This window comes from Emydura macquarii, unplaced genomic scaffold (assembly GCF_026122565.2).
Source record: "Emydura macquarii macquarii isolate MOO-44397 ecotype Brisbane River unplaced genomic scaffold, CSIRO-AGI_Emac_v2 contig_1348, whole genome shotgun sequence".
NCBI classification, from domain to species: domain Eukaryota; kingdom Metazoa; phylum Chordata; order Testudines; family Chelidae; genus Emydura; species Emydura macquarii.
Window position 1 is genome coordinate 5,820,098 of NW_027131485.1, and position 23,367 is coordinate 5,843,464.

At 42.5% G+C, this 23,367-nt stretch overlaps 1 protein-coding gene across 5 annotated transcripts in view; it reads right to left on the minus strand.

Annotated features, from left to right (window-relative positions):
• Window positions 1-5,585: 5,585 nt before the first annotated feature.
• MOSMO (modulator of smoothened) overlaps window positions 5,586-23,367 on the minus strand; it is a 36,480-nt gene continuing 18,698 nt past the window's right edge. Inside the window, exons 2-5 of one of the 5 annotated variants that reach the window (XR_010920340.1) lie at window positions 18,709-18,921; window positions 18,359-18,485; window positions 17,491-17,668; window positions 15,047-15,066 (exon numbers count right to left, since the gene is read on the minus strand). Coding sequence is in view for 4 of the 5 variants with exons in the window: in XM_067550974.1 (XP_067407075.1) it covers window positions 6,152-6,336; window positions 18,709-18,921 (398 nt within the window). In the remaining variant the exon portion in view is untranslated. Of the gene's footprint in view, window positions 6,337-11,785; window positions 17,669-17,905; window positions 18,486-18,708; window positions 18,922-23,367 lie in introns of those variants that run through there. The other 4 variants (XM_067550973.1, XM_067550970.1, XM_067550974.1 and 1 more) reach the window with 4 other exon arrangements.

Consider the following 23,367-nt stretch of genomic DNA (forward strand, 5'->3'; position numbering starts at 1 on the left):
ATAAAAATATACTTGGAAACCATTTTTAGCTGTCATTCACCAAGGGTTCTACCCAAAAAATGTGTCCAAAATTGCTGTAAAATTGTGTATATTGGCCACGCAGCTCATTCGGGAGAAAGGTAAATCCACCAAAAATAAGAGCTCTGCAACTGAGAATTAGATGTGGGAAGGTGGAAGAGAATTTATGAAAACCACAATTCACTGAACCCATCTGATTTCTTATCACTAGAAGCAACCATGAGAATTACTACAGTTTTAGGGTTAGAGTCATCTGCCAGTTGCTTTACCAACAGGGGCTTGTCAGACATGCAATCTGCTATTCTGATTTTGTTTCCTAAAGCAGATTGAAAGTATTAATTTCTTTTTTAAATTCCTATTTTTGCCGGGATAGTTAAGAGAAAAGCAACATTTTAAATGTATTCTGCTTTGGCATAGCAGGATCACACAATAAAGGCTAGGTCTATAAGTCTAACTTCTTTGTTTAGTCAGCTTCTGCAGTGCACTGAATACTGTACAAACCATTCTTTCAGTGGTTCACAATTTTCAGGGCATTCCTGATTTGGAACCAAAAATTTTCCTTTCCCTTTTTCAATCTGGTTTTATCATTTACAAAGCATAAATAATTTCAAAGTTATGTTTCAGTCTTCTTAAATGCTCTTTATTCAGACTCAGTTTATACCTCTTCAAGTCTCTTTTCTTCCATTTAATGATGGTCCCCTGCTGACCCTATATAGATGAGACTAAGGCTTAAAAAAAAAAAAAAGAATGTGGGTACCCTTGCTAATATTAAGTGCAAATGCAAGTCTTCAAATTCTATGTCACCAGACACTTATGCTAAACCCAGACCAGGACACTGGACATGTGAACTTTGGGTTTTCTTTTGGTTAGACTGTCCTGTGTACTTTGGTAACGATGACAATTTAACTATTAGAGAGACAAGTTGGGTGAGATATCTTTTATTGGACCAACTTCTGTTGGTGAGAGAGAGATGAGCTTTCAAGCACACCCATAGCTCTTCTTCGTCTGGTAAACTTACTCAGGCTATGTCTAGACTGACATTGGCAAATTCACCGTCAGATCAATTTATCCAGATTGATTGAGCGGAAGTGGAGACCTGCTCAATAGACCCGGAAATCGACGCTATTAATCCACCTCCGCCAGGTGGAACAATGCTGTGTCGACCACAGCGCATTCCCCATTGGCGCAGCAAACTGAAGACACTGCGGTAAGTAGGAGTTAGGAAGTCGACGAGTGGACTGCTGCTGAATTTGGCAGCCAGTGTAGACATGAGTGTCACAGCTAAATACAAGATGGAACAGATTGATAAACACAAGTGGTTACTGGATTTATGGTTTATTACAACAATTTATAATCCACTAACCTCCACCCCCCCTTATGACTGGATGAGTGCTAACAAGCCACTTCACCTTGACTGGTCCTTTGAAATATGGGTTAACTACTTATGCTCAACAACCTGTTCCGCCTTGCCATGACTCTGAGTAAGTTTCCCAGACCTGAAGAAGAGCCGTGCCCCTGGGTAGCTTGTCTTTCTCCCCAACAGAAGTTGGTCCAATAAAAGATATGAACCTCCCCCTCCTCCCCCATCATCTTGTCCCGCTAAAGTCCCGGGACCAGCAGGGCTACCCCACCGCTGCACACACCGAACCCTTGGTTATTTCACACCCTTTACAGGCGGCATTAGCTCTGAGCTTACAGCTCCTTCTTCTGAGAAAAGCGCCTGCTCCCCGGGCCGGGCCGGGCCGGGGCCTGACAGCCTCAGCGCCTGCTGCAGCGAGGGGAGCGCGCCGGCCGGGTCAGCCCAGCCGCCTCTCGAGGGACTCTGGAGCTGCGCAGTCAGAGGCGGCTGAAGCATTTGGCAGACGAGCCCGCTCCGGTTCAGCTTCCCTCTCAGCCCGCCGTGCAGTCTTCGGCCTCACCTTCAGCGGCGGGGACCGGGGCAGCCGCGCAGGGAAGGGAAGAGAAGAGAAGAAGGGCGGCAGCAGCGGCCTCCGGCCCCCTCCCAGCCCTGTGTTACCGCGTCGCTAACAGAAACGGGAGGAACCAATTATTCCCCGTCGGGCACGGGCGGCGTCCCCGGTGCCGGGCGGGCAGTGGTACAGTCCGCTGGGCAGGGCTGCCGCGCGGCACGCTGCGGTGCGGCCGGCCATGCAGGTGCAGGTGCAGAGCCCAGAGCCGGGCTTGCGGTTTCCCAGCCCAGCGGGGGCTGCAGGCGCGGCTCGCAATCAGTGCAGACGGGGCCAGGCCTTTCGTAGACAATTTATTTTGATAAACTTGCTCGATAACAAAAATACAAGTGAAGAAAAGTCTGTTCGTTTGCACAGTCTGTATTAGCAGGTGCCGGGCCGTCAGCGCCCGAAGTGTCCTAGCCCCCTCGACAACGCTCCCGGCCCAGGGGAAAGGCTGGGGGAGCGGAGGAGACCGCTGCAGCAGACTTTCCAGCCCCCCCGTCCCCAGGGGCCCGCTGATCGCTGACGCCGAGGCAGGACGAGGAGTGGCAGACCGCTCTTGCCTTCATCTTTTCCATCCTTCACGCCGGGTGCAGAAGCCAGCCTTGCTTTTAGCCATGCTTGTGGGTGAACGGGCATGTAGAGGGCTGGGCTGCAACGCTTCCACCGAGGCCCTGCCACAGCAGTACTGACCCGCTGTCGGGTCCTAATCCTGCAGCTCATCTTGCTACTCAGGAGAAACGCCCATTTAAACTAAATCCATGGGTGTTTTGCTTGAGTAAAGGCAGGAGCAGGCTTAAGTCCAAGGTTTGTTACACAGTATCAGCATTTTGGACCAGTTCTTAAATGCCTACAGGTTAAGAATTGAAAGCCAAATGGTGAATGGGTTGATTAATGCTTTCAGAGAAACACACTGCCCAACAGAGACATTGAAACAGCATCTCGTGAGTTATTCCTTCTGTCTTCAAGAAGAGTTATACAGACACATTTACAATTTTCCTTTTTAAAGTATTTTAAGTTTCGGATTAGGACTTGAGGTTAACCAAGTAAAACTACAAAATGCATACATAAATTGCATTATGTTGTGACATTAAACCTTTTCAGGTGATAATGAAATGAAGACTAAACAAGAGTTTGCTGTGATTTATAATAGAATAAGCTGTCCTTCAAAAATATATTAAATGGCTGGCAGAGTCCAAAAAGTTTACGTAAACAACAACATGTAACACAGATTACCTTTGGAGAAGATTCATACTGAAAATTTGCTTTTAAGGAGCTGAAAGTCTACAGATGTTTAGGCATGTTCAATAGGAACTTAGTGTAGTTCAAAACTAATCCTTGTGCAAATAAAACCTATAAATAGTATTCAGCAGATTTTACAGTGATGCTCTTAGGTATGAAAAGAATGCACAGAACTTTTAAACAAAAGTAACAGACAAATCTGACAAATGATTGCACCATAAAACAGTGTTTTATATACAGTTTACAAGATATGATTTTCTGCTATAAATTAATACTGTACTGTATAGTACTTAATGACCTTATTAAAAGCAACTATTGACAGCTGTCTCTTTTCACTTACAGGGACTTTTTTAAAGCAAATAGATCCATCTATTTGTAGACTGAAATGCCCAAATATTAATTAAAACATCCTGCTAGTTGAATCTATGCTGTCTTTAATGATTTATAGCAGTGGTTAACCCACTAAAGTTCCAGCCAGTCATGCACAGACGGCATATGCTCCACGCTAACAAGTGGGTTTTGTTTTGTTTTTTGGTTTTTTTTATTAAATGGTAATACATTTTAAATATAAGATTAAATGTATAATCTTATTATACAGGATGTCACTGTAACTGAAATAAGTAAACATGGGGAAAAAACTCTTAGCAGCTGAGAAACTCTCCTCCCCATGTCTGTGATCCAGTTAAAGTATTTTATGTAATTATTTACAATAAGTGACACTTCTGGAGGCGAAAAAGCTATTAACTTGTCAAATTAATTAGTGAGCTATGATTCATTTAGTTAACACATTATCTCAGGTTATATCACCAGTCTGGTAGCATTGCAAATTTATATCCCAGTCCTACAACTGGATCCATACAGATTGCATCCATATACAGAGCTCCATTGACATCAATAAAGCTTTGGATTGCCTGTGCAGATATGACTGAAGGAGAAGAATCTGAATTAGCAGTACCAGATGGGTATCTGGCTGTATTTTCTTATACTTCAGAAAAATTTAGAGAGACTTTGATGTGAAAACTTCCTTCAGTTTATGAGTGAACTGATAAGAGTTTTTTCTACAACCAAGAGAAAGTGACCTAATACATCATTCAGGTAATTTTTACTCACTAAAATACTTCTAAGATAGTTGTAAAATACTTCAAGATAATTGTATAAAGGTATCTCATTTCTAACACTTGTTTCCGACATGATAGGTGTTTTTTCCAAAATAATTATAAATACATTTCAGAAGCAATATAATCATCATTCTTACAGAAAAATGCACTCAGTTTCACTTATGCCTTATAGAAGCATAGGTTTAAGTAATGCACTTCTTCTCATAAGTACATTTGGATAGTCATTTTATTGTCAAGAATTATGTTTATCAACACTTCCCCAAAAAAAGATTAATTATTGACTAGGCAATAAGGGCTTGATCCTGCAAGCAAACTTCCTGGGACATCAACCAAAGTTTTGTGCTAATAAGGACTAAGGTCAGACTTTAAGTAAATATTGAAGTATACAGCACTATCCATGAATCCAAGGTTTATACAGTTCTTGTATTTAAAGAACGTTGATTTCAGGGGAAAACTTATACTCTGAATTCAGATGGTCCTTATGCCCACATTTTTATTATCAACTTTAGTAAACAAGGCATATGGACATTAAAAACAGTTATATTGCTCATTTTTTGGTAAAGAAGATGAATTAACTTAATACTCAAGTGAAAATAAATTCATCCAACTTTACTACAGAATAGTGTTTTTACAGGTTGACCTAAACACTAAATTTTATATGCATTAGAGAAATTTACCTATGGTAAATTGCTGTGCTTGAACATGTATAAATAAAGACATTGTTAATGTAACAAACAAAGCAGTAGAAAAGAGACTCCCTGTACAACAGTTGCTAATAATTTAAATAGTGTCAGTTTCCCAAAATTAGGATTTCAACTTTAAGGTATGACATGATCTCACCTACCCTCATATACAAATAAATTACCATACAAAGAATTTTAGCTTAACTTAAAATTGCACCTAGAAAGGCATGGGATTGTTTGTACCTATTACAAAAACCTGTTAAAATTAAGGGCTGCTACAAAGAATGAGGTAAACTGAAGACTCTCAGCTATGTGGCCTTCAGAGAAATGGCTTTTTTCTATTGAGTCCTAGTTTTGCACACCACAGTGTTCTGCTAGCAAAGCGTTCTGAGTTATCTTCCAGGAACTGTTTGTGTGTATATATACACATTATATGTATTATATATATACACATATATATATATACACACACACACACACACACACATACACACACAGTATACTGCATCAGCAAAAAATATATATATGTATATAAATATAAGGAAGAATTCCCCGCCCACCCCCCCAATGTTTTAGTGTTTTTCTACAGCTGAAGGGGGATGTATGACATTTTTGTTGTTAATGCCATACATTGTAAAGAACATATTTTGATCTATTGGTTTCTTGGTGCAGTAATGCAAGATGGATTTGTTTTGGTGCCAAAGGCTTTGCCCATTGTGAAGGAAGATGTAAAATGCTAATCTCCTAAATTGTGAGGCCTGCCTCACTTAACTCCTTTGCAACTCTCTGATCTACCACAAAGTTCATAAATACTTTGATTTTCAAATTGTTAGATGTTAAAAATAGGTACAGTAACATGGGGCAATATGCTTCTCAGTGTATAAGCATTCTTCTTCACTAGTCCCTATCACAGTGCAGACCTGACTGCATTAATATGCTCAGGAGATTAGTCAACGATGTCTGTATTTGGTTATGGGAAAGGCTCTCTCTTTTTTTTTTTTAAATCCAAAGTGCATAGTGAGAACAAGTCAAAGCATTCCTCTTTTCAGTAAGCATTTGATAGTCTGATCTAGGCTTTCTCCTGAGAATGCAACTCTGATGTCTTGCTCTCCGAAACAAACTCATGCAGTTCAGATATTCATCAGCCAGGTAAACAAACTTTGCCAGCAAATAGAAGTCCCACTATTGTAAAGAAAATGGATAAGACAAACAGTACATATGAGGACCCAACCACTGTGTTGTTGGGCAATTTATATGGTTGACCTCCAACTTCATTGATGTAAAATCCTATTGGAAATATTAGGGCTGCCATGCAGAATAGGATCACTGCAAAACAAACAAAAACAAAGTCAGAATCTTGTTTAAAAGTCAAAAGTTGAAATTATTTGTAGGGCAAATACTGAAAAGAATGAGCAAACATCAATGTTTTGTTCTGCACTAACAAGGGAAGGTCTGAGGTCCTTCAATGCCAAATTCACAGGAAATTGATCACGTGGGATGTACCCTGATCTTAACAGATCCCTGTTCTCTGTTCCAGAGGAATGTAACAAAAAGATAAGTTCCTGTCAGTATGCCATGGCACAAAGTTAATTCCTGATCCCGATCCCCAGTTTATTAATCATTTGAACCACGTTCAGAAGAACAAGAATCACTGTTAAAGAAAAATAAATTTTTGAGGACACATTCTTCCACCATTCATGAATCTAATCAGATATGAAGTTCATAATGTCTCAGAGCATTTTACAGATAGTCATTCCCCCTAATGTTCAACACTGAAGAAACTCACTTTCCATTATCAAAGGGTTGCCTTTTCCCAAATGTAGTTGCCTTCTCCTGTTCTTCCACGCAAATGCTTTACACATTTTCCATACGGTTTGTTAAAAATAGAAAACAAGCATAGTTTGCTACTACAGTTTCCTTTAATTAAAATAAACCATTGTTTTCCAAGTGCTGAGACAATCCACTATAGCACAAATCTGACCTCCTCTGTAAAAGGCTCCAAGTTCAGACTTCACAAATACAGAGCATCAAGCAACTGATTTTTTATTTCACTTGCATGGTTAGATTAATATGCACAGTTGTTGTTGTTGTTTACAACACATATCACTTTGCATGCACACAAACAAATCCTGCCAGTCACTATAAAAGCCATTTATTTCACTCCTTCAGACACTAATATGGGCTTACATTCCTTGCAGTACATTCTAATACTCTACTCAAATCTACTACACAGCATCCAATATTGTCTAGCTCTGCTGACATCCTCTGTGTAGAAGTTCTTGTGGCATAAATAACCTGTTTAGTATTGACCATGAGAGTCTGCAAGATACTAAAATCTTGACCAAGGCATAAAATGGTGTCCAGACATGGCTTTTCTATTAAGCCAGCATGATTTTCTTCATAATAAAAAGATCAGATGTTGATTATTTTGATGCTGTATTTAAGAATATCTAAACAGGTGAAAAATAGTATTGGGCAGATACAGAAATTTAACTGGTAGCATCATACAAAGCAACTATTAGTCTTTGATTCTCTTTGCTTCTGCAAATCACCTTTTATGCTTTATCTTGAAATACGATTATTCATTGTGATTGAACTTGAAGAATTTCCCTAATACCCATTCACCCAACAACTAAGCCACTACTTTGGGTGAAAATGAAATCAAAATAACCCTCAAGCAAACCTGCACTACCCCCACCAAAACTAAGCCTAACTTCCACCAAAACATCTTCCCTTCTCAATAAATCAATTCTAAAAACCTAGCCACCTCAAAAAATCAGTTTAATCCCAAATCAATTCTGCCTCCACCTGAATAAGAGTAATTCACGCAAGTCACACCCTCCTTCCACAATCAGTCAATTCATGGTGGGCCTTACTTCCCTTCAGAGTAGGGAAAGTCCTGTAACAGGGTCCTCTGCACCACATTCCACTACCAGCTGGTGGAAAGACCAGCAGCTCTAGGAAAGCTCTACTCCTTACCTCACCTTCCCAGCCTGTGAAAAATGCATGGGCTCCAGCTACACTGCTCCCTCCTGCAAAAAGTGCTGTGGCTCCTCTGCTTCCTCAGCCTCCAGAGACAAAACCAGCAGTTCCTCTTTCCCACTCAGCACACAACTGGGCAAGACAAGAGCTCTAGTGTCTCTAGATGAGCCGGTGATGGATTTGTACAGCACTGAGGAAGGTTATATTTACATTATCTATACCTGCTTTAATACACTTACAAAGCTTCACTTTCTCCACATGTATTGCTCCCTGTTTGTTTCTTTACGTGTGAATGCTAAAACAATCCTCATCCTCTATGAATGTTGTGTACTCCAGGCAGACATTTTACTGAATCTCTTTAGACCGTAAACATCTTTTCATAAAACTATGAATGATACAGTGCATGGCTCATCATTGGGGAAAAGATTTGTTAGTGTGCTTTTATAGAATAACCTTTAAATTCTAGTTTAGGTCATATGTGCAGTGAGTCTGGTGACTTCAAATTATTGCCCAAGTATTTGTGTATAATATGAATAGGCTAATTTAGCAAACAGACCAAGACTACAACAGCAGCTGCGTTTTATGTCAGGACTGACATGCCCTAGCACAGTGGCTCTCAACCTGTAGTCTGCAGGGGATCCATAGGGGTCTGCAGACTATGTCTAAGAGGTCTGAAAACTGATTGTATATATAGTTGAATTCTGTTCAGACAATAGATTTCCAAAGGGGTCTGCACCTCCGTTCAAAAACACGTTAGGGGTCTGCAAATGAAAAAAGGTTGAGAACTACTGCACTAGCAGACATGTGAAGCAGCTCACACAGCTCCTGCCTGCATGATGACTAGCAGCACTAGAATCTGTCTAAAAGACGACAATATTTAACTGAATTATTCAAAAGTCAAGTTGGCCACGAGAGGGAGCCTATACCTCCTATTAATGACACGGAGAACTCTATTTTTCAAAAGGAAGGGAGTGACTTCCAACCTTATAGATTCTTGCACAAAAAGATCAAGAACAAGTTCCCCGTTCTAGCTGTATGTTTGTCCATAGAAGTGATTCTTGGATATATGCTGTTTGAATAGACTTGATAAAGAAAGTAAAAGTTCTAAACTTGAATTGTCCAGGTAATATTTGATAAAAGTACTGCAGTAACTGTTACTATGCACTGAGGAAGAGTCACATTTCTGAAAGTCAATGTTTTCCATGTTACATCTAGTTTGTCTTTTGGAAAGTGGTCCAGTTGTCTACAGATGTGCTAGGAAGGGATGTTACAAATAGCATACTCACAGGAAATGTCTTCAGGAAACTGACACCACCTGGGTTTCAAGGTAAATTTTGCTTTGTTACTTTCAAGAACTACAAACAGTTGGAAAAGTTTCATAAATATATATCAAAAGCAAGTAGAACTAGAGAAGTAGAAATTTTGTTTTAATTTACATTTTGTATTGCACAGACCAAAGAAACAAAGAAACCCACCCGCTATGTTGAAAGAACACTAAGGCTGCGAAGTCAAGCACTCAAAAGCTAGGAAATGCCAGAATTAAAGTTGCCTGTGAAAGGAGAGGTTACTTACATTGTACAGTAACTGGAGTTCTTCGAGATGTCTCCCCCTAAGAGTGCTCGACTTCAGGATGTGTGCACACTCGTACACTCTTGCTCATAGATTTTCATCAGCAGTATTGGTGTTGGGACCTGAGGTCTCCCAAGATCCAGACTGAGAGGGTAACTTTCCCCTTCTCTTATCCTGTTCTGGGGAATGGGAGCTCTTTTTTTTTATGGTCTTTGCTTACCACGGCAGTGCTGACAGCCGATACAGTTTTCTAAGCAAATGAATCTGGTGTATGGTGGAGTGACTTGGACTCTGCGGGTCTCAGGGGATGCTCTATCAACAGGAGTTTTAGCCTGTCCTCTCTCAATTTCTTATATCTACTTTTAAATCCTGAGCAGATCTTACATTTGGAGTGGATATGAGTCTCTCCCAAGAAACAGAGGCAGTTTGAGTGTTCCTTGCTACAGGGAAAAGATCTATGGCAGATCTGGGAGGGTCTGAAGCCCAGGACCTGGGGCATAACCTGTTACTCGAGGCTGTGATCAAGGCTTGAGAAAAAACAGAGGCCTATATCGGGCAAACAAAAGGAGGGGTGCATCCGAGAGCACAGGCTGAGCTAAGTAATAGAAAAATAAATAAAAGAAATTACTTAAAAGAAAAAAAATAAGCAAGAGGTAATAAGCTTCCTGGCTAGCTAACGGACACCATGGCATTCCATCACAAGCCATAGGCAGCTGAGAAGGAACTGGTGGCAAGTCTGCCCTCTCCCTCTAGCCTCGTACTAGAGCATGCGGATATCTAGAGTGCAAGTGCAGACCCATGGACACTGCTGATGAAAACCTCCAATCCAGAGTGCACAAGCAACCCACAGGGATGCTACTCAGAGAATCACCTTAATTCAGGCCCCTTGTGCATATGCATTATGTATTCCTGGGGGAATTCTGCACCACTGAATGTGCAGAATTCACGTTCCCTACAGATTTCTTTGCTTCCCGCCAGAAAAATGGCTCTCTTACAGGGAAGCAAAGGGAAGCCACAAGAGCGGTCATGTGCCCCTCCTTGTTTTGCACACCTGGAGCAGCTGATAGCGAAGTAAATCGCTGTGTGTGGGGGTGGGGCGTAAGAGGAAGGAGGAGGGAGGCCTGAGGATGCTCCTACCCTGGTTTAAACTCAGCTGCTAGTACCATCTGGGCTGGGGGAGTGTAGGACTTCCTTTTCCCCTGCAAGGAAAGGGCTGGCCAAGGCTGGGTGGCACTCACACCCAGAAACCTCCCCTGGCTGCAGGAAGCTCCGCCCCTGCTTCCTGCCCCCATAGTTCCTCAACTGCAAGGGGAGGGGCACTGTATGTGGAACTGCTCCCCTGTCTGCCCAGCCCCTGTGGATCCAGACCCTCCCCCCCCCCCTACCCAGACTCCCCTGCTAAGCCTCAGCCTCTGTACCCAGCTCCCCCGCTGCATCCGGACCCCCACTCCTGCACCCAGACCACTCCCCACTGAGCCCCTCTGCACTTGAACCCCCACCCTGACAAGCCCCCTGCACCAAGACCTCCACCCCACCAAGCCCCACTCCCTCAGCACCTGAACCTCCTGCTGAACCCGACACCCAGACCCGCCACAACAAGCCCCATTCCCCCACACCCAAACCCTCTCTGCTGAGCCTCTACGCCTTCTTCTGGATACCCCCGCACCCTCGCAGAATCCCATTGTCCCTGCACCCAGAACCCCCCAACGAGCCCGAGCATCCAGATCCCCCTGCACTTGGGCCCCCCCCCCACTGAGCTGCCTGCACCCAGATTGCCCCACACAGAACCCTCTCATCCCATACCTAGATCCCCTCCCCACTAAGCCCCTCCACACTTGGATGCTGCTGGGCTGAGCCAACCTGCCCACACCTGGGTGGAGGGGCAAGGCCCGGGGTGTGTCTGGGACAGGTCCAGCGCTTGTGGTGTGTCAGAGATGGGTACAGCCTTTCCACCAAGTCAGTGTCCCAGGGATAGGGGAGGGAAAAGGGATGGCTGCAGGGTAATCTTCCACCTCTGTGCAGCCAGTAGCCTGTGCTCCCCACTGCCATGCAGAAGCCGCCACATTTACTTATTGACAAATAAAATTTGCAGAATTTTAAAATATGGTGTGCAGAAATTTTATATTTTTGGCACAGAATTCCTCAGGATTATTTCTGATACAGTTTTTTATTACATGATCATATGCTATTTTTTCACAGGACCCCAGTTTCATTCAGTGCACTGGAGACCCACTCTGGGGATGAATCAGGTTTGTGTAGTTAAAGAGACTTGTCTGCAGAACCCCTGCCTCATTTCTTGAGGAAGTTAGAAGGTGTGCATTATGCTCTGGTGGGTACACACTCTTCTGTGTACTCCTCGCCCCACTCCCAATTTGACCATTTTTGCCCTGTCCTCTCCAACCTGTTCCTGTCCCAGGCCTGTCTCTTCCCTTCATCCCCCAGCTCCTGGTCTCAATCCCAAGAAGTTGTGTTACTGAAATCTAAGAACTCCAATCAGATCTTAACAGGATTATGAATAAGTGTGGTTTGAAATAAAACAAATCTTGAATTAATATTCTTTCCACTTTAAAAGACAGTTCACAGCAGAAAGTCAGAGTGAGTGGAGAATATACCTTTGAAATTTCTCTACTTACATCATTTTAAAAAAAAACCCACAAAAAACAGTGGCACACTGCAAGCTTTATGGTAAGTGGAATCTAAAGATAAAACAGCTTTCAGGACAATAGACATTTCAGCTGAAACAATGATGGTGGAGATATTTTAAAAATTAAAATATTTAGAGCCAAAAATGCAAGCCACAGACGTTAAAAAAACATAAAATAAATGAAACTGATTTGCCAAAAGATAACCCTTTACCTTAGAGTTCTGAAGCCAGCTCATCATGAACATTTGTGTCATGTCCTCATTAGAGAGAGTGTTTTGAGATTAGAGACACATGATCCCTACGCTGAAGAGTTTACAATCTACATTAGATAAACACAGACCAATCAGCTAGACAAAGCAAGAAGGCAGCAAAAACTGGGCTGGAGTAAATAGCAATACTGCAAAAGAAATGACTTCTGATATTTAAGACTGTTCACAGAGTCAATCACAATGGAGTTGACTTTAAAATAATTAGCCCCAAAGTATGCAGAAGCAACTTCATACCTTTAATTTGTGCTATATGAAAGAAGTCAGGAGTGATGGCTTTAATTATGGAGGTTCCTTTGTGGAGTGGTGCCACTTAAGATTGAGTTTTTACACACAGCGGTTTAAATCTATTAACATTGAATCCCTGCCAGATCTGGTCTATTTCAGTGAGGAGTATAAACTTGAATTTTCATACTGCCTTCAGTTACTTTTCAGAATTCAGGCCCATTTAAAAGCCCTCAGTCTTGTTTTTTCCCCTCCCTCAAATTGTAAAGTGTTTTTTCAGGCCTCTTATAAACTGCCTTCAAAACACCAGGACTTCATTTCACAGCTGAGTTTATCCTGTAACAAACACCAAAAAAGGTAGTCTGAACATTTCTGTGGTGTGTGAACAAATTTATTCCCCTCACTGGTTATGACTGGTTTCCTCTTTTACCAGGGGAGCAGACAGATGTCTCCCTGTGATGGGTTTCCCTGCACAAAAATCAGAGTTTGCAAGTCTCTGGGAGAGGCTTAGTATGGGCTACTATGGGCAGAGTTGGCCATGTGTGGGTGCTAAAGAGCAGTTCAACACTGCAGGAGAGGAGAAGGAAGGAAAACACTAGTACTTCTGTGCTGACTCTCCAGCTAAGGGACCTGTTACGGGTTACCTGGAAAGGAAAATTTGGCACTATGAGCCAGAGTAGGTGCTCTGCAGTGGGAATGCCTTCTGCTGACTAAGACATAGCTGTGCTGTTTCTTAATAAAATTGATTAAGAAAATGTATCCATGTCTTACCTGAAAGTTTCCGTTCTTGGAGTAATGAGGGCCATGGCACAGATCCATAACACTGGGTACTCTGCTCTATGCAGTCTTGGAGGCAGGCCAAAGATATAAGTGGTGTGGTTCCACCTCTAAGAAACTACCAGTGAACACTTCCAAAGCCTAGGAAAACTAAGCACTCTAGATCACTAAGGGAACTTCAGCATTAAGACTAACCAGAACAATCCTCAGAGAGAGCAAGCAATTCAATGAGTAACCAACTGAGTACTAATAAATAATTCATTTATCTTTTCCCAATTAACAGCTCATTCAGGGTGGGTTGGATCTGTGGCTCTCATTACCCCAAGAAAGGAAATTTTCAGGTAAGATAGATACATTTTCCTATTCTTATTCAAAATGAGGTCCACAAATGTATGACATTAGGATTTTTATAGCAGTGTCCACTCAGTGGGAGGGGGAAAACTATATACAGTTAAGTACAGATAACCCTTTCCTAATAGCTACTGGACTACTACAGCAAGGAGCACCCATCTACCAAAGGCAGCATCAGATAATGAGTAGATGTCCAGCATGTAGCATTTGAAGGTGATGTGACCAGAAAACCCAGGACTGTTTTACAGATTTTCTTGTATGAGGCAGATGATCTATCTGCCCATGAAGCTGCCACAGTTCTGAGGGAGTGAGCTCTATTTGAAGATGGAGTTAGGCTTTTTGCCTTGCATGCTTCTGAGATACAATATCTCAGCCACCCGGAAATAGATGATTTTGAAGCTTTCTTTCCCTTTGGCACTGGATAATAAAGCACAAAGTGTTTGTCTTTCTGACTTGAGCTGTGTGGTGAGCTGGAGAGAAGGATAGAAGAATGATTTCCTGTTTCTATGGAATCTGGAACTAAACTTGAGTATGAAGACAGTGTCAGTTTGAGTACCACTTTAGCTGTATGAACATGCAGTACTGAGGTTTCAGAAAAAGAGCTCCTTACTCAGACACCCTGCAAACAGACATAACTGTCAGCAAAAAAAAAGGCCATTTTAATTATTAGAAAGTAATGAGATAACTTCATGAATGGTTAAAATGGAGGGCTTCTAATGGCATTGAGAACCAGGTAAGAGAAAAAAAAACAAAAACCTTTTATGCCCTTCAGGAGGATGTAGAGGAGATGCTAGGAAAAATGCTGGATCTCAGATAACATTTTGGATTGCCCTCATCTCTCACCAGTTTATGCTGTGCTTTCTCTCTTGTTTGGACTAGATCCCTTGGGCAGTCCTTGACCTGTGATAATCCTCCTGGTGTGATACATCTTCACTGAGATGTAGAAGAGACAGCTGAGGGAGGGATAACAGGAAGCTTTGTAACAACCTCATGTGAACACTGGACCACTAGGAATAACTACGAGGACACCACTGATCCCAAGAGAGTATGAATGGGAAATTCCCTTGAAAGGTTGACTATTTTGGTAAGATTTCTCTGCTTTTTGTGACTTTGCTGCATTAAACAACTTTGTAGAGGGCAGTGACTGTTCCCACTCAGAGACTGGAAATACGTGGAGACTTAATTGATTCTTTCACCTTATACCTTGGCTCTAAAGGATCCTTATTGCTTCAATGGTACAGTCTATGAGGCTTGGATAAGGAAGTCACCCAGGTAGACATAGACTCCTTCCTGTCTGAGAGTGGATATTACTAGCACTTTTGTAAATATATACTAGCACTTTTGTAAATACTTGCATTGCTGTACTAGCAATGGGATGCTCAGAGAATAAAAGCTAACAAAGTATCTGTGAGACTGTCAGTTGGGATATGGATATAAGCATCCTTCATATCTACTGATGTCATGCAGACCCCTCCGTTGACAGCAGTTAATGTGGATGTTAAGGTCTTTATCTTGGCTTTTTCTTTTTTCTTATGGATCTGTTGAGATACTTTATGTTGAAAAAAATGATCTGTAGCCTTCTGGTTTTTGTTTTTAAATAAAAGGAACACCAGCTCCTCTGAAGAGGATGGACTGGTTCAATTGTTCCCATTTGTGGCAGATCTAGGATGGCTGTCTGTACAGCCGAACTCCTCCTCTTCCTCAGGCAGAAGCCATTAGGCCATGCATTTTGTTTTTTAGTGGGTGGAGAGACAACACACTTGCAATACTGTCCACCCACATTAGCATTGCTTATGAAAGTATGGGGGAGCACTTAGGATTCCAGATGACAGTTATCTTTTGTTTATTTATTTATTTTTGTTGGCCTAATCCCTCCAATAGTTTTCGTGCCCAAAGGACGGGGCTGAGATTTATGCCTGCATGGACTTGGTTGCCTATGAAGGGCCTGTATAGCAAGGAGGCTACTCTTTCAGGTACATTTTTTTCCCCAGTTAGAAACATTAGTCCCGGATGATCGGGGGAAAAAAGGCACAATTATCTTTGGCAGTGACACCAGGAGGACTTTTGACTGGTATACACCAAGGAACCTTCTGGCCTTATAGAATGGAGGACCAGGGATGTGTGAGGTAGAAAGAAATGATAGGCCAAGAGGTGCCTCACTGCCTACTGGTTTTTCCACCTCTGGACTGCTGTACCTCTTGTCATTCTATAGCCATCTGCCAGGAGAAGCAGTTGGAGGTAATAGTGAGGTATGGCAACCTGCAACAGAAGCTGGGAACAATAACCAAGACATCAGGGCCTGGTGACCCACAGCAGCAGCTGGGAATGACTGCTTAATAGTTAAGACATGGTAACGCACAGGGGGAGCTGAGGAGGACAACCCACTATTTTCCCAGCCAGTAGGTGTGGCAGGAAAATCCTTATCCCACTATCTCTCACTCAAATGATGCATAAGGCGGGATATATAGCTATAGCTTGTCTGAGGCATCAGCAGACCTCATAATTGTAGATCACCATCCTCGATACATTTTTTGTAAAGTCTATTCTCTGAGTGGTAATTTTTTTTATTTTAATAATTTTATTATTTGAGTCTTTGGCTATGATTTGAAGTGCTGGCCTTCCTCCCACAAGCAGGGAGAAATCCCTTTGTGGGGTTGTGTGTATGCATGCCTACAGGAAACGGCACATGTCCACAGTCTGCATTGACTTACCATGCTGCACTCTGAGCAAGTGAAGGGGGGAACCCAGCAGTGATTATCCCCTGCGCTGTGATCTGTGAAGGTGAGCAGGGAAACTAGGTGCAGAGGATTTCTGCCTTGCTGCACTCCATGAAAGCGAACAGAGGAACCAGGCACTAAGGATTATCTGTCCTGATATCTGTAGAGTCTGCATTCTGCAGATTTATGCAGTCTGAGGGAAACTGATTTCACTTTATGCCTCTGAGTGCCTCCTAAAGGAATCCTTTAAATCACTCTTCAGAAAAGGAAGGGGGTGGGTTTTTGTGTGCTTTATGTTGAGAGACAAGAGGGGTCTGAACATCTATTTTTTATGCCTATCCTTAATCTTCCTCAGAACGAAAGAGAAATTTTAGACTGATGGTTTGGGCGGGAGTGAACCTTGTGGTTACCTCTTTTGAGTAGCTTAGTTGCCCTGAGAAAGAGTGATTCTGTGGTGGACTGGGTCCCAAAAGGAGTTTCCTAGGATCCCAAGCTTTGTTCAACTGAAATTCCTGGATGTGGCCTGGAGATAGGTTGACTTCACCCCATGGGCGCCAGGCTTCAACCCAAGTCATTCAAAGTGAGTCCTTGGCCCATCTGCTGCCCTGGGAGACAGCACTAGGCTTACATAGCTGGCAGGGAGTAGGCCTGAGCCACTGCAGGACTGGGTGAAGGGGGTTGGCTGTGAAATGGAGGAAGGGGTTGGGCCTGAGGGCCACTTACCAGGCTCTCCTTGCTTTGTCTTTGGATCCCTGTCAGTCCTGCTGCCACAGCAGTGCAGGGGAGGGGAGGGACTGGGCAGCTGCTCCATGGTCAACAGACATGGCTGTGAATGTGAGCTCCAGTAATTGGGTAGGAAGCTTCCCTGGCTTTCTGATACTGTGCTTCAATTTACACTCCCCCCAAGTTGCGGGGGGAAGGGGAGTAGGGAATTGCCATTTGTGGATACCAGGGCTAATGCTGTCTCCTGTCACGTGTATGAGGCTCAGAGATTTTTGCTGCGGAATTGCTGCCACTGCTTCCAGGAAGCTCTCCTGCTCCGGAAGGGAGATGCAGGAAACCCTGCCCTGCCAGAGCACTTGAGAGGCCTAAGTCTTCACAGAACAGACAGATCTCCATGCAGGCACCTAATAAGCAGGGAAGTACAAGGAGATACAATGTCAGGTTTTCCCTCTTGGCTTTCACTGCCATGCTACACTCCACGTGTGTGGGCAGGGAACACAGAGTCCTCCAGTGACTGAAGCGAAAGGGAATCCTCTCTGTCAATAAAAGCGGATCTCGACAGCCTGGAGAGTTTAAACCATTTCCCCCCCCCCTTTTCCTCTTCCCTAAATTTGCTCTGCAGGAGGGACAAGCTGGTCTGCCTGTCTGCAGCTGGAGCCAGAGATGGCAACTGACAGTTTGTCAGAGGTGAAGTCGCACCTTTACTGCCTCTGACTGACAGGTTTGGTCTGCCTCCAAGGCTACCTAGTGCAGAGTACCCAATGTCATGGATCTGCGGACCTCATTACAAATAAGAAAACAACTTTCATGAGAATTGTAAAAAAACGGAGCTGGCATCAGCCTGCATCAAGTGTTTAGCAGGGCTGGTTTCAGGGCAACAGTGAGACCCAGGTCCACCAATATCCTCCTCCATGTGGAGGAAAAAAAGCTTCAGCCACTCGATTGTTCCAGTCAACCAGCACTGAGTACTGGACACACCAGCCAAATTAGAGTTCACACGACTCAGGAGCAGCCTAACCTTCCCCACCCCTGTACACCCATTTCCTTGGGCCACTTTGTGATGTTCCCCAGGGAGGAGCAGAGCTGGAGGCTACCATGGTCCGAAGGTATACTTCTTTCTTCCTCTACACTGGGGCTGCAGCAGGTGATCAGCACTGTGACTATAAAGCCAGGATCCCAAGTATCTTCCCTTGATTCTCAGCCACTTCTGGATATCAAACCCTTGATTTTAAAGAAGAGGATTATTTCCACAAAGCAGGAATTTAAAAGAAAAAGCATACTGTCTGATCAGGCAGAGTTTTACCACTGGTCTCTGGAAACAACCCCCACTCAGATTTGTTTTAAAAAACAAACAAAAAAACCAAACACACAAAAACAAAACAAATCATAAAATTCTACCAGTTAGTTTTGCAGACAAGCTTACTTTGTAGCTGAAGTCACTTACTTCCAGTGAATGCTATCCAGCGGGCATATTTAGTAGCTTCTCTTCGCCAGTGGGAAGCCACTAGCAAACCACATGTGACAGTCAGTGAAATGATTCCCATAATGATGAAAAATAATGTGGTGACCCACTCAGGAGGCAGCCGTGGAGGAATACAGGTCCTGTCACGTCCATGGATGGTTTGACACTGTCGCACAAGGCCAACTGTGAGTGCACCTGAAAATAGAGAGAGAGAAGTCTTAGCACAATTTACTTTTCCAAAGTGATATTCTGAAATATCCTCATCTTCCCCATTAAAGGGCTCAGTGTCATATCAAGACTCAGTCTAGCAAAAGGGGATGGATGCGGCTCTCCTCTGGAGTCTGTCAATGTCATTCAGAGTCAGCTGGAGTGATGACTGGGGTGGGAGGTGGAGGGTCACTTAGGTCATTGCTGTACTCTTCCCTCATTTCTAATGCCAGGGGAGATTCCTTTGGCATTCTTCTAATTCCCTCCAGTCAAGCAAAGAGGAGGGAAATGAGACTCCTCCCTCGGGAATCTCCTTTGAGTCAGTTGGTCTAGGGCTGCACCCATTCTGCTCACACTGAATTCTGAAAAGGTAACAAGTGTTTCTCTGCACCTGTAAATACAAATTTATTGCTGTACAGCACCACACATATACACCTATATTTAGAGACCCATTTTTTGTCAAAATCCCTTTCCTATCTTTTCATTTAGGTTGTTTTCTTATCAACATCTTTTTCAATCAAAACTATATATATTTTAGAAATTAAACCTTTGTTCCAGCTTGCTCCTGGGTTAACTCCTCGAATGTGGTTAAAGTCTAGATATAGCTACCTGATTCCCAGATTTCACAATACAATCTTTGACTTGTAAATTCTGAAAGACAAGTGTGTCTAAACTCTACCCACTGGTAACCGGAAAGGAGCATGGTCCATACCCACTTTACAGGAGGTGGAGATTTCAGCTGCCTCTCTGTTTAATAGTGGTGGCCTGTAGAGAAAACCAGTTCTAATACACCATACTGCCTGACCCGTGTGAAGATCCCAAGGATCAAGACGGAGCACTGTGGACTAATCCTCTGTATTAAATATCAAGGATAACCACAGGGCTTACTTTAGCCACCCTAATCTTAAGCATGTCTGCTTGTGTCCCACCTGCAGTCAAGCCTGTGATGGAGGCTTCTATCAGTCAGTTGAGGCATAGATGAGGACTTCTGGTGGGGAATAAATAGGACTAAGTCAGCTTTTAGACTATAGTAGTTCTAATGTAACACTCCCCCCCTCCATGCTACAGAATAAACAGAAGCTGTTTTGAAAGAGTATATTTCAAAGTTGTCCAAAGACTTTGGCAGCTATTTACTGGGATGCATCCCAATACTATTTATAAGGATTTATTTTCAAGTGATGAGTTGTTTCAAGTGGTGCAGCTGCAGCTATAACAGGGTAAAATGAGGCATTTAGTTATCTAAGTATATCTTGGTGTACTTTGCCTTTTAATAAATGTACACACATGGAGCCATATTCAAGGTATGAGCTTCACATAAGCAAAAGAACAACATTCTATGTCCAGAAAGCTGCAACTTGTGTCTCACTCCTGCCTTTCCCAAAAATCCATGGAATTCACATCACAGATTCATTGCTGCCATAGTCAGAGAGGGTGTTTCTGGTGTTTATCAAGCTCCATGCATTTTAGTACAGAACCCACCCAAGCTTCAAATCCTGTGAACTCTGCCATGAAAGGATTCTTCATGCTCATGGCAAAAGTAAAACTATGTAGGAAGTTATGAAAGCACTTTTGAGAAGGCCAGAATACAGGGTAAAATACTGCTTCTGCAGTATTCCTATTTTTTGCAGCATTTGTAGCCATTTTAGAAGCCATATATGTGTGGGTGTGGCAAAGGGAAAGAAACACGATGAACAAATGGTAGAGAACGTCACAACTGGGGAGGGAGAAAAAGGAGTTTTGGTTAAGGGCACTGGGACAGACTCCTCTGCTTACAAAATAGACCACTGACTGTTTAAATATCCACACAGGTGGCAGGATATCTGTATTTAAGGTCTTACCGAAAGATGCCTGTAAAGTAGACTGCATGGTATTCGTCCGTATCCCAGAAAGATCAGGATTTGATTCTATAGTTAAAGAGCATCTAGTTATTCCAGATCTGATGCTTAGACCACTGAGTTATAGACCTAGCTTAAAAACATTTACCGAGTCTCGTGCAGTGCCATCTCAAGGCATTTTCCAGAAAGATTCAGATATGCATAGTTCATTATTCACAAAGAAACCAGACAACCTCCTATTGTCTCACTTCATGGCTTCACTGCGTACAGCATGACAACAAAACCAAACCTGGATTATACCTACAGAATCACAGTGACAGATCAGCATAGGTTATCCTGCACAATTAAAGCATAATTTTATAAATTTCATTACGTTCATTCAGTGTATTAGCATTAACAAATCACAGGAAAGCTTTAAAGTTCAACATTATTGGCGTTGTCTACAACAGGATTTTCAGACCCATAATGCCCCACTGCTATAGCCCTACTGGTAGTTTAGGGGTCAGACTTGCTACACCATACTGTCTAACCCTACCCTATGACCTAGCAGTAAAAATGCACAAGCCCTGAACACTAAGGTGTACAACAGTGCTACTGCTTCCAGACTATGCCAATGAAGTTGCACTTGGTGCAAATATCCTAACATAAATATAACTATTGAGGAGTGAGGGAGCTAAGTGTAGGGTGAAATATACAGCAATTCACAGTTTTGCTATTACTGCTTGAAGATTGTTCTCTGTATGGATGGTGTAACAGGCCAACATTCTTTTTGGGGGAAGGTTTAGAGGCTTTCCAGTGCCTACAATTGAAAATTTGAGATGTGTACATCACCACAGTGTAGGTTCAGCTTCTACCATTGATGGATCTACACTTGTGGAGAATTAAGAATCAAATTTTTGCCTAAAAGGCAAGTTAGAGAAAACATTTCTAAAGAATACAGAGGTCTCCAATGTAGACCCTCCAACCCTAATCCTAACCCACTTCCTGATTTTTCACTAGCTCTGTCTATTACTAACTACGTAACTAGTTCTAGGCCACTCCTAATTTGTTTCATAGTAGTTTAAAATAAGTCTTCTGAATTCCTCCTCTTTCCATACATACATTCACTGTCACTTCATCCCTGTACTGAACCCCACATCAGAATGCAATAAACGTAGGAACTTCTCTTGAATTATTAAAATGCTGTCTGATGAGAATATGGATTTCAGCTAAGAATAAATTAGCTTGTGAAGCCATGTGACAAGTTAGCCCGACAATAATTTACCTCAGAATATTTAGACTATGGTAAAGTGGATGAAGGTGGCACACTGATGTAATAATCTGGCTAGAGTCATCTGGATGCAAACAACATTTTCAGTAAAGCACAACTAGTTTATTTCCTATTGCTCATAAATAAGGATTTTCTTCATAGGTTAGGTTCAAAGGGAGTAATTTAGTGTTTATGCCTCTAAAGGATTTCAGTTTTCCTAACCAAATACAAATAGATTAGTTTTCTACTGCACAGATACTCAGCATGTTCTTTTGTTTGCAGATTGAAAGGTGAAAAAGTTCAGACTTGTTGAAATAAGATTTATGAATGCAGAAGGCTGAATTCAGATCTAGATAAATGTGTTGCAAAACAGGATTAACCGTTTATTGCTAAAACTGAGGAAGTACAGGAGATCAAAATGTTTATGTGAGTTTAGAATAATTACCCTTCCTGTCTTCGGGATGCAAAGTCTAATTTTTTTTTTAGCATTCTGATCTTTCCTCTTTAATTATCTGCCAGTTACTGTAAATCTAAAAACAAAAAGCCTAGCAGTCTCACTCTGAAGTAGATAGTGGCCTCAAGACTGAATTTGATAAGTTTATGGAGAGAATGGTATGATGAGACTGCCTACAACGTCATGTAGCTGACCTGCGACTGCTAGCAGCAAATATCTCCAATGGCTGATGACAGGACACTTGATGTGGAGGGCTGAGTTCCTACAGAGAATTCTTTCCCAGGTGTCTGACTGGTGGGTCTTGCCCTCATGCTCAGGATCTAACTGATTGCTATAGATGAGGTTGGGAAGAAATTTTCCCCTTATTCAGATTGGAAGAGACCCTGGGGTTTTTTCATCTTCGTCTGCAGCACAGGGACAGGTCACTTGCAGGTTAAACTAGTGTAAATGGTGAATTCTCTGTAAATAGAAGTCTTTAAACCATGATTTGGGGACTTCAGTAACTCAGCCAGACATTAGGGGTCTACCACAGGAGTGGGTGAGGTTCTGTGGCCTGTGATGTGCAGGTCAGACTAGATGATCATGATGGTCCCTTCTGGTCTGAAAGTCTATGAGTATTCTATGGACTGTCCAGCTGCAAGTTGATCCACTCCTCACCCTTACCTTAACACCAACAGGACAAAGCCCAAGCCTAAGAACCGATTTGTTCCTGTAAGTTCATGCGATGATCATAAAAGCAGGGATTTCTAATTGACTACATTCTTCTGTAAACATGCCATGTTATATGAGGGCAAACTCTCTGTAATTTTCCTTTCTGGAAGAACTCCTTAGAAAAGCTAGAGGGTACCTTCAAGTTCCAGTTCCCAGCGCTCCTGAGAAGCACTGAGACATCACAT